General features: G+C 38.0%; 1 protein-coding gene across 15 annotated transcripts in view; it reads left to right on the top strand.

The window, feature by feature from the left end:
* The window catches only part of MBTD1 (mbt domain containing 1), a 69,873-nt gene that overhangs the window by 38,292 nt on the left and 13,848 nt on the right, over nucleotides 1–17,733 (top strand). For all 15 annotated transcript variants that reach the window (XM_042255778.1, XM_060395515.1, XM_042255775.1 and 12 more), the window contains 6 exons: nucleotides 8,564–8,681; nucleotides 11,731–11,865; nucleotides 12,103–12,191; nucleotides 12,396–12,630; nucleotides 13,241–13,296; nucleotides 13,634–13,738. In XM_042255778.1, coding sequence (XP_042111712.1) covers nucleotides 8,564–8,681; nucleotides 11,731–11,865; nucleotides 12,103–12,191; nucleotides 12,396–12,630; nucleotides 13,241–13,296; nucleotides 13,634–13,738 — 738 coding nt within the window. The remainder of the gene's footprint in view (nucleotides 1–8,563; nucleotides 8,682–11,730; nucleotides 11,866–12,102; nucleotides 12,192–12,395; nucleotides 12,631–13,240; nucleotides 13,297–13,633; nucleotides 13,739–17,733) is intronic.

A 17,733-nucleotide genomic window follows, 5' to 3' on the forward strand; every position in this document is an offset into this window, starting at 1 on the left:
AGTAGCTAGCTCTAGCTGTATGGTTAATAAGGATACTATGGGATCTCTTTTTTCTCATTTATAATCAGAGTATCTGTCACCCAGTGCCTTCCTGCTCCACTCGTCTTCCTTTACTGTTTTATTAACTAGGAAACATTTTCTGTTTTTAATGTCTTGGTGTATTTTAGTGCAAAATGAGTTTGCTTTCTTGCCTTAACCAGCATTTTTATTTGAAGTAATTTGATTTAGAAGGTGGGACTTCCTGTTGTACTTGATTTTGTCCTTTAGAGTTGACTCCTCATGGTTCTTCCCCATAAACAGTTTTTGTGGCCTCCAAGGGAAATTACTAGCTTTTAGTTTTATTATTGCTAGGAGGAGGTACAAGCACAGGGTCCTGCCTTGACTCATCAGTTTTCCAGTCTTCTAACACTTGATGCCTGCTCTAAGGCTTGTTCATCAGCAAGGCCCCTTCCTCCACACTCTATACCTGCATTGTCTCCAACTTGAGCACAGGTTAAGAGCCTTTCCCTACTCTGAGAGGATTCTTTTTACAAGCATAATATTTAAAAACATTAAATCTGTGAGAATTCCCTGGCACTCCAGAGATTAGGACTCTGTGCTTTAACTGGTGGGTCCTAGGCTCCATTCCTGGTTGGGAAACTAAAATCCTGCAAGCCATGCAGTACTGCAAAAAAAAAAAAAAAAAAAAAACCAGTCTAAAAACATGGAAACAGAACTGTTCTGATTGAACCAGGACTTGAATGTAGGGTGGTGTCACAAATTTGCCTGCCTGCTTCTTTAACATAACTCAACCTCTTATGCACTAAGGACCTCAGGTAAATACTTTATATATTCCAATACTTAAAAATGATTATGATTAGTTCCAAAAACATAGAATTTCAGTGGAATTCCTCTTTACCATAGTCTATCTTTAAATTTCTGAAAAGTTTCTGCAAATTATGTCATAGGACGATACTGTCTCTGAATATTGCTGTAATTATGTGTAATGGTTTATATAGTCAATCACTCAATAACTTGACATTCTTCATAATTATCAGTGTAAATGGAGTCAAGTTGTCATTAAATATATCTACTAGAAATCAGCATATTATTGCTGTATATCTGATGCAACTTTCATTTTATCTAGGTGATAGTTTTCAGGCTTCTTTTTTTTAAGCATTACAATTCCTCTTTTTTCTAATAAACATAGCTAGGATAAATGAATTTTTTACCAGTTGGTCTGGAAAGAGTAGAATGAATTGACTGGAGCCTTGGCACCTGACTCTTGGGTTTCCCTTCTTTGGCAGTGTCTGTGGTTGGAAACCACTAAATTTGGTAATATCATTTCTTTAAAAAATTATATTGGAGTATAGTTGTTTACAGTATTGTGTTTATTTCAAGTGTTAGGTAATATCATTTTAAATTATTACTAAATCATAGCATCACAAAGCTGTAAGTTAACTTAAAAATGATCTAGTTCATCTACTCCATCTCTTATTATAAACGAAGAAGCTCTTGCTACTTTTTTCAGTAGCTGGATTGACATTTTCAACTTTGGGCTTTAACCTGCAGTTTTTGTTTTATTCTCTTTTTAATTCTATTTATTTATTTATGGCTCAGCTGGGTCTTCGTTGCTGTGCAGGCTTTTCTCTAGTTGCAGAGAGAAATTCAAGTTCCAGTGCACAGGCCTCTCAGTCGTGGCTTCTCCTGTTGCAGAGCATGGGCTCTAGGACACATGGGCTTCAACAGTTGGGGCAAATGGACTCAGTAGTTGCCTCTCCCGGGCTTTGGAACGGGCTCTAGTAGTTGTGGTGCATAGGCTTAGTAGCTCCACGGCATGCGGGACCTTCCCAGACCAGGGATTGAACCCCGGTCTCTTGCATTGACAGGCAGATTGTTAATGAATGAGCCACCAGGGAAGCCCTTGTTTTTGTTTTGTTTTAATGGTTTTGAATTAAGCCCCTATAGGAAAAACCCTTTGGTGTTTCACCTTAACACAACTACCAATACTGTACTTCTGATACCAGATGAGTGGGTTTTCTGCCCATCAAGTATTTCTCTGACACCAGCTGAGTATCCTACAGTTGAGTTTAATTCTGACACTGTCTGTCTGGAACCGTCATCAGACGCCACACTTACAGGCTCAGTCCCACAAAACTGCTGCCACTCCACTCCCAGTTGCAAGTCCCACATTGTCACCTCTGCTTTTGACAGATTAGCTATAAATCAGGGTTCCCATGACCCCTTCTTTGGGTTTGATAATTTGCTAGAATGGCTCACAGAATTCAGAGAAATGGTTTACTGTCTTACCATTAAGGATATAATAAGAGATGAACAACCGGATGAAGAGATGTGTAGCACAGGGTGTGTGAGAAGGAGCACGGGCTCCATGCTCTGTCACGTGCACCACTCTCCCAGCACCTTTACTCATCCACCAGCCCAGTTCTGTGCATTGGGATTTTTATGGAGGCTTCATCACTTGGGCATAATGGATCATTAACTCAGCCTATAACTCCTTTCCCTTTTCTGGAAGATGGGTGATGGGGCTGAAAATTCCAAGAAGCTTTTAATCAGAGTTTGATCTGTATGGTAACCAGCTCCCATCCTGAAACTATCTAGGGGCCCACAAAGAGATGCCTCATTAGAACAAAAAACACTGCTGTCATCCAAGAAATTGCAAAGGATTTAGGAACTCTGTGTCTGGAATCAAGGTCAAAGATCAAATATTAGAACAAAAGATATACCTAGTGCTATCAGCTATCACTTAGGAAATTATGAAGGCTATGAAACCTCTATACCAAGAACAGGGCCAGAAACTAATCTATGTTTTTATTTCACAGCTTCTAAAAGCAGTAACCTTACTTTACTAACTGTGGAAAAATCTTCAAAGTACTTCTGCAGTACTGCATTCCAGTTAGGTACCCTGTGTTAATGAAATTCACAGACTGTTTTCTCCTATTGGCATTTATGTTTGAACCCAAGAGAGTTGTTCTATATGTATGCAGAATATTTAGCCTTAAAGCATTCTTAACTTTTCTAATATCATAGTCTTTTAAATATTTACACTCTATTCCCCATTATTTCCTTATAGTATCAAGTATAGAGAGTTCCCTGGTACCTAGTGATTAGAATTCCAGACTTTCACTACCATGGCCCAGATTCAGTCCTTGGTAGGGGCACTAAGATCCCACAAGCCATACAGCATGGCCAAAATAAAAAAAAAAATCAAGTAGAATATTTCTTTAAAGATTGCAGGGAGAAATATCAATAACCTCAGATATGCAGATGACACCACCCTTATGTTAGAAAGTGAAGAGGAACTAAAGAGCCTCTTAATGAAAGTGAAAGAGAGTGAAAAAGCTGGCTTAAAACTCAACATTCAGAAAACTAAGATCGTGGTATCTAGTCCTATCACTTCATGGCAAATAGATGGGGAAACAATGGAAACAGTAACAAACTTAATTTGAGGGGGCTCCAAAGTCACTGCAGATGGTGACTGCAACCATGAAATTAAAAGATGCTTGTTCCTTGGAAGAAAAGCTATGACCAACCAAGACAGCGTATTAAAAAGCAGAGACATCACTTTCCCGACCAAAGCTATGGTTTTTCCAGTAGCTGTGTATGGATGTGAGAGTTGGACGATAAAGAAAGCTGAGCACCGAAAAATTGATGCTTTTGAACTGTGGTGTTGGAGAAAACTCTTGAGAGTCCTTTGGACTGCAAGTACATCAAACTGGTCAATCCTCAAGGAAATCAGTCCTGAATGTTCATTGGAGGGACTGATACTAAAGCTCCAATACTTTGGCCACCTGATATGAAGAGCTGACTAATTGGAAAAGACCCTGATGCTGAAAAATATTGAAGGCAGGAGAAGGGAACGTCAGAGGATGAGATAGTTGGATGGCATCACCGACATGACTGAGTAACTGAACTGAAGCATTACAGCACAGGCCAAAATGTTTCAATATCAAATGTGTATGAATCTTAAAAAGCTAAAATCATATGCCTTTAATTACGAATTTACAGACTTCAAATTTCTTTTGTTTTGTACCTGAACTATATATTCTGATGTCAGTTTATTGATACTGTCCTTGCTGAAAGCAGAAATGTAATCATCCTACTTTTTTTCTCCCTTGAAAATAGTTGTAGTTATGTAATTTTAAAAAAGGTCCTTTGCCTCCACAAATAGCTTGTATTGCTTACATGATGTTCTCTAATCCTCTCTTTTGGTCCAGCTATTTTGAAAGGGATAAGGTTATAAATATTTCTTTGCAACAGGTATTAAAAGTATTTTTTGAGTATATATATAAAGGAGAAAAAAGGCTTTTTGTTTGTGTATGTGTGGTTACAATGGTTTATTAGTAAAACTTGGGTCTGTGTTTATTAGGAAAACAGTCTCTTTCAAATAAAACTATTCTTTGTTTTCTTCCCCTAGCTTTAACCATGCATACATAACTCCATTGAAAATAAATATGACTCCACATCCTTTTTAACTGAAGGTAGAGTTATCAGTATGTCGTCCTAGATCGCAGAGTTTCTTTCTAATGGAAGTAGAACTTTTTAGTTTCTGGTACTTATTAGTACTCTAATTTAGCTATTGTGTTGCCACAAAATAAATTCTCTGCAGGAAAGCAGTGGCTTCTGATATATATAATAAAATATAATAAAAATAATCTGTTTCAAGGAAGGCCTAAGTAATCTAGATTATTTTCATTTAATATTTTTTAAAAATTATGAACTACTTTATGCTATTCAAATTAGTAACCACTGCTTCCTTTCTCTTTTTACGTGCACTAGCATGCCATCGTTTTTTTTTTAGCTTTATTTATTCACTTATTAATTTTTGGCTGTGCTGGGCTTTGTTGCTATACGCAGACCTTCTCTAGTCGCAGCTAGCAGGGGCTTCTCTCTAGCTGCAGTGCGCAGGCTTCTCATTACAGTGACTTCTCTTGTTGGAGAGCACCTGAGCTCAAGAGTACACTAGCTTCAGTAGTTGGGGCACATGCCTGCTTAGTTACCCCACGGCTAGGGTTTCCAGACCAAGGTTTGAACCCACGTCCCCTGCATTGGCAGGTGGATTCTTAACCACTGGACCATGAGGGAAGTCCAGCATTCCCTCATTCTTAATCTGATTTTCACCCCAAGCACCCTATTTTCACTTTGTACTTTCCTTGTACTCCCATCCCCCTGCTATTGTGCGTGCGTACTAAGTCACCTCAGTTGTGTCCAAGTCTTTGCAACCCTATGGACGGTAGCCCTTCAGGCTCGTCTGTCCATGGGATTCTCCAGACAAGAATACTGGAGTGGGTTGCCATGCCCTTCTCCAGGGGATCACCCCCACTCAGGGATCAAACTCCCATCTCCCAAGTCTCCTGCATTGGCAGGTCAATTCTTTACCACTAGCACCACTTGGGAAGCCCTCCTGCTATGACCCAACCCCAAAAGTAGGTCCTGTTATCAAATCAAAAGGTGAGTGGACTTTCAGAGAAAGAGGGAACTGTTTCATTTTTCTGTTCCTACTTTCTGTCAATTCCAGCAAATGACATTGAGGACTTCGAATTCTTCTCTAGTCAATTTCCTATCATGTTTTTCCCCTTTTCGGCCGTATAATAGCTTATCTTTCTCTCCTAGCTGCGCTTTAGTCATCATATGCCTATTAGTCAAAGTATTTAAATAGTGGCTTTTTGTACGTTTGCCATATCATTATTAGGATCAATAATAGTTACCAGTGTACAACTTCAGGGCTAACTCCTGCCCGCTTGAATTCTGTTACTACTGAAGATTGTGATTATCAAAAGTTACAGGTTTTCCGCTCTGTGGAGGGAAATCTGTATTTCTCCCGCAAAGCATCATGTGTGTAATATGTCAGTCTTCTGAGAGTCTAAATACTAGCCATCTGGGCTATTGGACTATCTGGGACTGTTCTTAAAGTACAGAAAAAGTAAGAATCCCATCCAGTTACTTTCTTACGTACAGTCAGGTGGAGGTTATCATACATTTGTGTTGGGGAGCCCTCAGCATTTGGATTTGGCCATGACCTGCAGGACCTGATGACAGCTTACCTTGCAGGGAAGGAGAGTCGCTCCCAGATAGCCCTCACGAGTGGCCCTGGAGCAGGAAGTGATGAAGCAGATCTTCCTGGTTTGGGAGGAACCTGAGGTGGACCTCTCGTCCTGAGTCTGGAAGGTAAATTTGTTGTTACCTGTAAATGATGGTTCTGCTAGTCCATGCTATGCCAATCCAGACTTTCAGAGGTATCCCTCCTGCCAGCAAGAGAAGACAGATGACTTGGCTGAAGATGGCTCTCGAGCCCTGGGTCATTTAGTCTTCCACACTTAAGAATATCCATTTTAAACAAAAGGGCAGCTGTATCTTTAAAATTCCTTTATTATTTCAACACATTGAGCACATACTATGCAGTGACGATTGTGCTCTTTTTGTTATTGTTTTTGTTCATTTTTTTTCTTAGAGTGAACCATATGGATTGGTTTAAGAGGGCCTAGCAGAACCACAACCTTACAGGCAAGAACAAATGTCACTTTCTGCTACTTTCTCCTATACCAATCCAGACTGTAGGGACGGAAACATAACATCCCCCAACTAAAGTGAGCATTAACTTTATTTTCTAAGTGAGCAAGCATATTGACACTTGTTTTTTTTTTTTAATAAAATGTGAATAAAAGTTATTTTCTTGAAACAATTGTTAAAAGACTTAAAAAAAAAAAAAGTCAGTATGACATTGTCACACCTAACTCAAAAGGGAGTCCTATATGCCAAATTCTTTTAGCAGTGTGCTCATCTTTACACACAGCTTGTCAGCATAACCATGGCGTCTTCCTTCTTAATGAAAAATAAAGCCCATTTCATAAGGCTTGGCAGCCAAACAAAGAGGAATGGATATCCTGCCTTAATTTAATGCATACATTCCACTACATCTGTCTGCTGAAATTGGTTTATCCTCACAGAAATTAATACATGGTCTTTGTGTTAATATATGGTAGCTTAATCTGTTACCTATCTTCCTTCCAGCCTCTCCTTTTCTGATCATATCTGCTGGCAATAGGGATGGCCCTACAGTCTAGAATGATATAGGGGGAGATAGCAGAACCTGAAGAGTCCATTCTTTCCATTTAAAAATAGCAGAAAGAGGTAGTCATAGTGGATGTATTATTTTTTGTACAGCTCAGGAAGATAGTTACGTGTATCCTTCCAGAATTAGAAATACTTGAGATAGGCCACTGTATCCAAGTGATTGAAGTATATTCTTTGCTTGCTACTTAAAGAAATAGCCATAAGTTGATTCTGTGTTTGGTTTCTAGACTTATCCTAGTTCAGTATTATTTGACATTTTCTTCCTGTCCTTCAGAAATTCCTTAAGCTGTTGAGAGCATATGGGTTGAGTACTGTTTTAAGCTAACCCCCTTTTGGGTTAGCGACTACCCAAGATGAGCAGCCTTGCATGGAAGACATTTGTCCAGTGTTCAGATGGACTAGTTTGCGTGACTCTTGGATATCTTTGTGTTTAGTCATCTTTTAGCTTTGAAGCTATTTTGTCTTTTCCTGATTTGTTCATGTTATCAAGTCTTTTACATCCTTACCTAATACTTCTTGTGATCAGGGTTCTGAATTGTATTTAATGAGGAGCTGATTATCAAGGGCCACAGAGACTGTTTGGTATTATCAGCATTTAAATTCCTAAATTCATTTTGGTTTAATTAGCCTTTGCTAAATTCCAAATAATGATAAACTGCCTCAAATTTAAGGATTAAAATATAATGGAAATTGTAATTTGGAAACACACTAAATGTTGGCAAATCCCTTCATGATATTCATTTAATTAGTTTTCTACGTCCCCATCTTAACCATTTGTGTGGAGGCTGATTACTATCAGATCTAACATTGAAAGTTTTCTTTGTTTATTGTAATTCCTGCGTGAGAAATTTTGAAATAATAAATCATTTAATAATTTACTATGTACGATTCTCCAAAATCTCTTTAACTTCACCGTTTTAACAACTTTATCTGGTGCTTTTGCCACAAGTCTGTTGTAACAGACTATGTTTCTGTTCTGCGAACTTAACTGAAGTTGAAAATACAGATAACTAAGTTTTGTTTCTCTGTGTTACTGGAAACCACATTGCTGATTGAAATTCTTTCTTTCTACTCTTTAGCCAGATCTTTTAAAATTAGAGGTTAAGGTAAAGTACATTCATTCAGTTCATGATAAAATAATGAATTTTTAAGTCAACTTTTTCCTGTGAAACCTAATATCAAGTTTGTAATTTGGCATTTATAAAAATTGCTCTCAAGTCTTATATTTGAGCACTATTGAATTTTGAACTGGGTATAGATCAGTTCTAGTATATGTGAATTCTCTTCGTCTTGAGCTTGTCCCTGACACTGGCTTTTTCTAAATAGAATTCTGTGATGCAAGGGATAACAATTATATTTTTAGGAAAAAAGAATGAATTAAATGGTATTTTTAGTTTAATGTTACCATGATTGAATAATAGTGCTTAATTTTGAACCATATGTTTTAGGCTTTATTTAATAAGATGATAATTTAATAATTTTTATATGACAGGCACCTATGGGGACCTGCTGGGGTGATATCTCAGAAAATGTGAGAGTAGAAGTTCCCAATACAGACTGCAGCCTACCTACCAAAGTCTTCTGGATCGCTGGAATAGTAAAATTAGCAGGTGAAAAACATGCATAATAATTCACTTTAAAAAATCACGTGTATTTGTAATTTGTAAGAAAACATTTTTGTAAATTTTCAAATATTGCCAAGTAAGTATGATATAGGGCAAAGGTTAGCAAACTTTTTTTTTGTTAAAAACAAAGCAAAGCAGTGAATATATTTAGCTTTGTGACCAAAGCAGTCTCTGTCACAACCATTTAACTCTATCATAGCATAGGATCAGCCAAAGCAACGCATAAATGAACAGGCATGGCATAAATGAATGTGTTCTAGTAACCCTTGATTTATGGGCACTAAAATTTGAGTTTCATGTAATTGTTACATATCAAAAAATATTACTTTACATCTAATTTTTTTTCAACCATTTAAAAATGTAAAAACTATTATGGATGACAGTAGGCCAAATCTGCGGGCCCTATAGTTTCCTCAACCTCTGATACAGGGAAATATTTCAGAAAGTAACAAAAAGTATTAAAAAAAAGTGATACGGTCCATAATATCAGAAGTAAACTAATGATGAAAATTTCATCTATTTTGGGTACTATATTTTCTTCAGTCCCACCTCTTCCATGTATCCCAGCCCACAAAGTAAATGTGTTAGGTATCTACTATGTTAGACCCTGTGGACAGGTGATGTGCAAACTTAAAAGATTTTTTTGGTGAGTGTACATCTGCTAAATATTGAATATGTTTTATGATAAGGTGCTTAGTAAGTGGTATAGTAGGATACTGTGATACTTCAGAGGAGGAGCAGCCACTCAGATAATGAAAGGTATCCTGTGATTACTGGAAGAGGTATCTTACTCATCCTACTCTTTCTAGTCTTATCTCCAGCCATCTTCCCAAAAATGCCTTGCCTATTCCACCCTGTGTACTGCTGATAGACTTAATTTACCTAAAAATGATCTCAATTCCATTTTTCTGTCTTTAGCGCCTTCTTTGTCCTTAAAGGATCAGGATGGTCAGCATTTACAACTATTGTTAAGTTTCACTGTACACCACTGAACAGATTTTTTATTGTTCCCCGACGTAAAAGATCTGTTCTGCTGAGATTAGTTTTCCTTCTCTCTCATATAACATATTCTATGTCACCTTCATTCCTTTTCTCATTCTCACTCTCTCACTTACCTTATTTAACCCAGTACAGTTCCTACCTTTTCCATGAAACATTTCCCCAGCTTATGTAAGTGAAAAAGTGAAAGTGTTAGTTGCTCAGTCCTGTCTGACTCTTTGGAATTCCGTGGACTGTAGTCTGCCAGGCTCCTCTGTCTGTGGAATTCTCCAGGCAAGAATAGTGGAGTGGGTAGCCATTCCCTTCTCCAGGGGATCTTACTGACCCAGGGATCAAATCTTGCATTGCAATCAGATTCTTTACCATCTGAACCACCAGGGAAGCCCCCAGCTATATAGACATTATCTAAATATTCCCTGTACCTTGTTTAAAACAGCAATATATATTTTTTGCTTGATATTTAAATCACTTGCATATAAATGGCTCTAAAGATCAATGTATTTAATACTCAGTAATTATTTCTATCTTCCATCTCTGGTTTTATACTTCTGCTATATCTAATTGCAACATATATCTCATTTTAAGCCACTTTAATGACATTTTAGAAGTGAGCCTGTTGTTGATCATGAACCCAGAACTTAGAAACAGTTAGCAAGTCATGAGTTGTTCTGTGAATTACTGAATTTTAAAACTAAAAGTTTAATGCTATAAATTTTCAAAACCTAAGTATTAACACATGAAAATGCTAACTAAACTTAGCTCCCAGCCTGAAATACAAGTTTATTGGGCATTTTTTATTCCACTAAAGACCTTAACTTTTTAATGTTATCAACATAAGGTTTATTAAAAGGAATAAACAATGAAAATACTTTCTCATATAGCTTTTATTTCACTGAGAGGAAAATATTTTAAATAAGGAAAGAAACAAACACTTTGTCAAAGACAAGCTTGAAGAGATGACAAAGCTGGTTATGGGTGGCTATACATACATCAGAGGGTTTCTTTAAAGAAATGATATTTGATACTCTTATTTTCTTTACTGTTGTATGTTTTAATAAAAGTTTGTCTATTTAAATACTAAAAAGATAAGGTTTATTAAATTATAAACAGTATATATTATATACTATTTGTTCTTCCCAGGAAATAAGTCTTTCCATTTGTTTAGTGCGTGCGTGCTTAGTCACTCAGCTGTGTCTAACTCTTTGTGACCCATGGACTGTAACCCACCCAAGCTTTTCTGTTCATGGAATTTTCCAGGAGATAATAGTGCAGAGGATTACCATTTCCTACTCCAGGGGATCTTCCTGACCCAGGATCGAACCCGAGTCTCCTACATCTCCTGCGCTGGCAGGCAGATTCTTTACTGCTGCACCACTTGGGAAGACCCTGTTTGTTTAGTACATGTAGATTTTAAGTGATTTCACATATCTTTATTTGTATTCATTGAACTTTTTTACCTGGCATTTTCGAATCTTACTTCCAAATCAACAAGACAAAAAAATTTAAACTCTTAAAGTAGCCACATACAAATTATCTGAAAATAATTTGGTCACCTGATCACTTGGATAAAGCAGTGTCTTTGAAATGTACTTTAACTGGATTTCTGTGACTTAACAAGGTTATATTAACTTACCACAATACCCTTAATTTCCAAAACTGTGCATCCTGGTAGAACTTTCTCACTCCTCTTTTCTAGAATTTAAGAAACTATGGGTAAAATTGAAATATATTCAGAAAAATAGGCTGTGCTCTGAAAACAGTTAAACTAATTCCATTGTTCAAATCGTTCTCAGAGTTTCGTCCATATAGCACTAGTGTAAGCACCTCTGGGAACTTCTTAGAAGTACAGTTTCTAAGACTCACCCAATATCTGCTAAATGATTTCTGGGGTATGAGGCCCAGCCGTCTTGTCTGTTCACAAGCTCTGCACCTGTTGCAGATGCTCACTGACATTTGATACTCAGTACCAGCAGCTATATTCTGTTTTATTTCATTTGATTTTTTTATTATGTGGTGACTGCTTTGTTGGTTTCAGGTTACAATGCCCTCTTAAGATATGAAGGATTTGAAAATGACTCTGGTCTGGACTTCTGGTGCAGTATATGTGGTTCTGATATCCATCCAGTTGGTTGGTGCGCTGCAAGTGGAAAACCTCTTGTCCCTCCTAGAAGTGAGTAACTTCTTTACCCTTACTGTAATTCAAGTATCTGAACTTTAATGCAAATATTTTTTTATTTCAGGTAACTTATTTGCTAGCAAGACATACTTGTTTTCCCTATTTTTGTTACTCTTCTTCAGAATTTTAACTGCAGGGAAATTTGTTACTTTTTTTTTTTTCTTAAAGCAAATAGGTTTTGAAGCAGTTCTATTCTTTGCTAAAGTATAACTGGTTATTTCTTTTTTTTAGCTATTCAGCATAAGTATACAAACTGGAAAGCTTTTCTAGTGAAACGACTTACTGGTGCCAAAACTCTTCCTCCCGATTTCTCACAAAAGGTAAAGACAAGACCTTAGAAAGGACTCAAGTGGCAAATGAGAGCTCTAAAAAATGGAGTAACTTCAAAGCTTTTTAAGGAATTGTTTCAATTAGTGAGTCAAATGCCCTATGTTAACTATTGAGTGCACTAGATATTTTTATAGGAGACTACTAATTTGTAGACCTTTGTCATGAATTCTCTAAAGTTCTGCTTTTCTTTCAAGGTTTCAGAGAGCATGCAGTATCCTTTCAAGCCTTGCATGAGAGTAGAGGTGGTTGACAAGAGGCATTTGTGTCGAACACGAGTGGCAGTGGTGGAAAGTGTAATTGGAGGAAGATTAAGACTAGTATATGAAGAGAGTGAAGACAGAACAGATGACTTCTGGTGCCATATGCACAGCCCATTAATCCATCATATTGGTTGGTCTCGAAGCATAGGCCATCGATTCAAAAGATCTGGTAAGCACCTGTCACAAGAATTCCTGTTGAAAATAACATTGAGGCTAAATTGTACTACCTGGGTATTTTTCTCCACAGAATAGCCAAGATCAAAATCAGTTGCCTTGGGCTGCTTATTCTACCTTAATTAGGGAAGGTTCACACCAGAAAATTAAATGTCCTAACCAATTCCTTTATATTCCTTCCACTTATGTTCAAGTAAAAACTAAAGCCCTTTCAGTCACAGCTACATTTGTTTTCTTACACTTTTTTATCCAGCCCATTTGAAAGAAGATAGCCTTTCCCTTTCCATTCAGTGTTAGTAGAAATACCAAAATTAAATGTGGTTAGACTTAATACTAAACACTTTAAAACATATTTCTAAAATTGTAATTCCCTAATTAGGGAATTCCCAGCATTCTAATTGGCTAAATGTACTTAATATTAATAGCACATGTACTCTAAAGAGATAGAGACTTTTAAAGAATATTATTCACCGTAAATGTAGAAGGCACGTATTTTTGCCATGTTTTAGAGTATACATACCTTGTGAGTTTGAAACCTTCAAAAAAACGTGGTTTTTGGTCTTCTCACAAATGCTGACAGATTAGTATGTAACTTTTCCTTGTAGATATTACAAAGAAACAGGATGGACATTTTGATACACCACCACATTTATTTGCTAAGGTAAGAAGTTTTTATAAGAACCCTCATTTGTAAATTATGTTTGAAAGAGGGTTGTGGGTTTTTTCCTAATATTATGGAAATCACAATTACATATATTCACCTAAAAGGATTAAGACCTTGTAATCCATTTGTGTCACAACTATTGATTATAATTATTCTTAAATTCTATTTGCCTGAATTCTCTCTATTCCGTAATGGAAGTCTGAGTTATAATATTAGGTAGGTAGGAGAAGGTACTTGGTATTTTCATCTTGTAAACCTTTTCAAATTGGTATTATTTTAATTATTAAACTGGTAACACCTGTAACAATAGATGTGCTTTCATGTAATTCTTTAGGTAAAAGAAGTAGACCAGAGTGGGGAATGGTTCAAGGAAGGAATGAAATTGGAAGCTATAGACCCATTAAATCTTTCCACAATATGTGTTGCGACCATTAGAAAGGTAAGAGAATAGGTTTTAAACTATAGAAATGAACTTATAGGAACTAGTTTTAAAGTAATGGGCTTCCCTGGTGGCTAACTGGTAAAGAATCTGCCTGCCAGTGCAGGAGACATGGGTTCTATTCCTAGGCTGGGAAGATCCCCTGGAGAAGGAAATGGCAACCCACTCCAGTATTCTTGCTTGGGAGATCCTGTCGATAGAGGACCCTGGCGTACTACAGTCCATGGGGTTGCAAAAGAGCAGGATAGGACATAGCAACTGAACAGCAACAAACAGGAGGAGGAGGCCCCTAACATTCATTTTGACCTAAAATGGGTGCATCTCTGTCTTCACTGGGGAGAATGTCAGTAGTAATTGCAAGATAAATTTGAGTTCTCTTACCAGAGGTTTTCTTTGTAGATATCTTATTATTAAGATTGTTATCTTGAACCTGCTACTTTTATTTTATGGAAGTATATCCTAAGTTAAAGGAAGAATACTTATTTAACTTACTTCCTAGTCAGAACTTGTCCAATACAAAATTGTAACAATGCTAGTTTATCCTCAGTTATCCTGTGTTTCCTTTTTGTGCTTTTTCCCTCCATTGGTAGTACTTTATTGCTTCTTTTCTCTTTTTCCTCTCTTCTGAAACTGTTTTTACAAAAAGATGTGGAAGAGTGGTTCTCAGTTGTCAGTAGGCATTGAAATCTCCTGGAGAACTTTAAAAAATAATAATACTATTGACTAAGCCTCTTCTCCAACCCCGCACTCCTGTTCTGATTTAATCAATCTTAGCATTGGCATTTTTTTTAAGGTCCTCAGGTGATTCTGAAGTACAATCAGGGTTAAGAGCTATTGATCCAGAATACACTTAAACAAAGGTGTAATTAAATTGTGACTTGCATTTCAACACAGTTTAAGCCTTAAAGTGAAAGTTGTTCATCATGTCTTTGCAACCCCATGGACTATAGAGTCCATGGAATTCTCCAGGCCAGAATACTGGAGTGGGTAGCCTTTCCCTTCTCCAGGGGATCTTCCCAACCGAGGGATTGAACCCAGGTCTCCTGCATTGCAGGCGGACTTTTTAACTGCTGAGCCACAAAGAAAGTCCTTTAAGCCTTAAGCCAAAAGAAGTAAAAAGTTATGATGGCTGCCATGTCCTGTACACTTGTGTTCAAGGTCACACAGCTAAACCAGACTGACTCTAAACCCTTATTCTTCCTTTTCACCTGACTAGGGATCCAGACTACCTGGTGCTATTTAAAACATAGATTCCCATGACCTACTCTAGACCTGGTCAATCAGAATCATAAGAAAGATCACCCAGATATTTGTATTTGTCTAAAAAAATAATAATTAAAAAGTTCTCAAGGTGTAACTCTTGACAGTCAGCCAGATTTGGGAATCAGCACCATCATGTCATGCTCTGTGTGAAAGGAAAATAAGTGTCCAGGGAGTAGAATATTAAGCTTCACTCAGAAAATACTTAAAATGAATTTTTGCAGTGCTAGGTTGGTTTGGACTCTATAAAGCGTACAGTCTTGTAGAACAAGATAAGCTGTAGGAAAACATGTTTAACGTACAAGATCAACTATGATTCAAGAATGGTACAAGTACTGTTGAAATTCAGATAAAGAAGAGCATCTTCTCAGAGGAATCAGGAAAAGCTTTGTGGAAGAGAGGACATTCGAAAACTTCAGTTTGAAGGATGGGAAAAACTGGGCCAAGAAGAGATTCAGGAGGAAACTGTGCCATGGAATGAGAATATGCACAAAAGCATCAGGAGCGAAAGGTACAGACCACATTTAGGAAATGGTGAAAGGTTCACACACAGTACATATGAAACCAGTTGCTTTGAATATTCTGGGCCAGGCTTTTTGTTTATAAGGAACAGAAACCCCCTCAAGTGGGCTTTAGAAAAGTTACTCTGAGGATTCAGTGGGCACGTTCATTGACATAGAAGGACCCAAGGATGAAACCTGGAAAGGCACAAACTTAGTGCTGTCCTCCATCTCTATGGGCCTCTTTGTTCCATCTCTGCTCTGCGTCTGTTCCACTCTTCTTTCTCTCTCTCTCTCTCTCCTGGTGTCCTGCGTATTGTCTCCACATGGTAGCCTCTCACCCTTCTGTTGGGCTTCCCCGGTACCTCAGATGGTAAAGAATCTTGCAATTGTGGGATACCTAGATTCGATCCTTAGTCTGGGAAGATCCCCTGGAGAAGGGCATGGTAACCCACTCCAGTACTCTTGCCTGGAGAATCCCATGGACGGAGGAGCTTGGAGGGCTACAGTCCATGGTGTCACAAAGAGTCGGAAACGACTGAGAGACTTTCACTTCATTCACCCTTCTGTGTCACTGCCTTTCAGTGCCAGCTCCAACCCATGGCTTGACTGCTGTCTCTCTGTATGTTAATTCTAATTACAGAGAAAGAATCTGAACAACTGAGCCCAGCTGTTTGCATGGTCCTCTGAAGGTGGGATATGAGCCCCTGATTCACTAAGCTTTGTTCAAAAGGGAAAAACAAATCCCGTATGAGTGGAGGTAGTCCTTTCTAGAGGTCTTAGAGTTCTTAAGGTTAAAGAGAAAATCAGTGTATATATATTCAATATAGTAGAAATAACTAGGAGAATGGAACCTGCAAGTAGACAGAAAGATGATGTGAAATTAATTTGTGCAGTCTTTAATGCTTGGTCACATTGAGTTTTCTTTAGTGAACAGGGTAAGTTGGTAAAGCTTTCTGGCATGAACAGAGTACATAGCAGAGGAAAGTTTTAACTGTGTAAGAGGGGAAATGTACATAGGGAAGGCTGAAAGCAATAATATTAAGCAACATAGTGGAGAGAGAGTTAATGGCTAGGATAAAGGGACTGAATGTTTAGGGGGAGTTGTGGGGACCCAGCAATTGATTGCCCTTGAAAGGAGCTGGAGAAAGAGTTGTTGGTTTGTTGCCCTGTACTAACTCTCAGAGAATATATTCAGCATGTAGGCAAAATGCAGGCCTGAAACACTGAGAGGGTGAAAAACTCATGATAAAACTTGAGAAATTGTCGGCATAAAAGTCAACCATTGAAGAGTGAATGGGTAAAACAAGAGTTGAAGGTGAAAGGGTGGTTGCCAAAAAAAATGTGAAGCAATGAACACAGAGGTGAGAAGATGGATCAGTAGACTATAATGTAATGAGAATCTGGGAATAAATGTTTCAAAAAATTAAGAAGTCAGCTGGTATGGGATATTATAAAGGAGGCTGAAGTGTTGGGGAAAAGACACTGGATTTGACAAACTAGGAGATCATTTCTTCCCAGATAGCTCAGCTGGTAAAGAATCCACCTACAATGTAGGAAACCCTGGTTCAATTCCTGGGTCAGGAAGTTCCCCTGGAGAAGCGATAAGCTACCCACTCCAGTAATCTTGGGCTTCCCTGGTGGCTCAGATGGTAAAGAATCTGCCTGCAATGTGGGAGACTTGGGTTTGATCCCTGGGTTGAGAAGATCCCCTGGAGGGGCCCATGGCAACCCAATCCAGTATTCTTCTCTGGTGGATCCCCATGGACAGAGGAGCCTGGCAGGTTACAGTCCATGGAGTCGCAAAAAGTCGGACATGACTGAGTGATATAACTTGAATTGGGTCTCTGGGTGAAAAGTATTTAGGAATTTGTTGTATATACCTTTTTTTAAGTGTGAACTGTTTCAAAATAAAATACTTCTAATGTAAGGGGGATTGGGAGACATGGAGAGGTTTGTCTTGAGAGGCAAAGGAAGCCCTACTACGTAGAGCAGTCTGATGCGCAAAGGATGGACTGTGAGGTCCCTCACGCAGTTCCTGTCATGGAGCAGCACAGTTATCCGGAGCATGAAAGAGGTAAAGCCGGAGCTTGAGGAAGATGGGAAACGTTTAGGAAAACTCCACTATGTGAAAGTCAGAAGGGTATAAGTAGAGTCCCTACTGAATGAGACTTAAAGCTTAGCCGAGACTAGATGGTTGAACTGTAAAAGAGCACTCAGCCCTGTTTCGTGCCA

The sequence above is a fragment of the Ovis aries genome, chromosome 11 (assembly GCF_016772045.2).
Source record: "Ovis aries strain OAR_USU_Benz2616 breed Rambouillet chromosome 11, ARS-UI_Ramb_v3.0, whole genome shotgun sequence".
Lineage (NCBI taxonomy): Eukaryota > Metazoa > Chordata > Mammalia > Artiodactyla > Bovidae > Ovis > Ovis aries.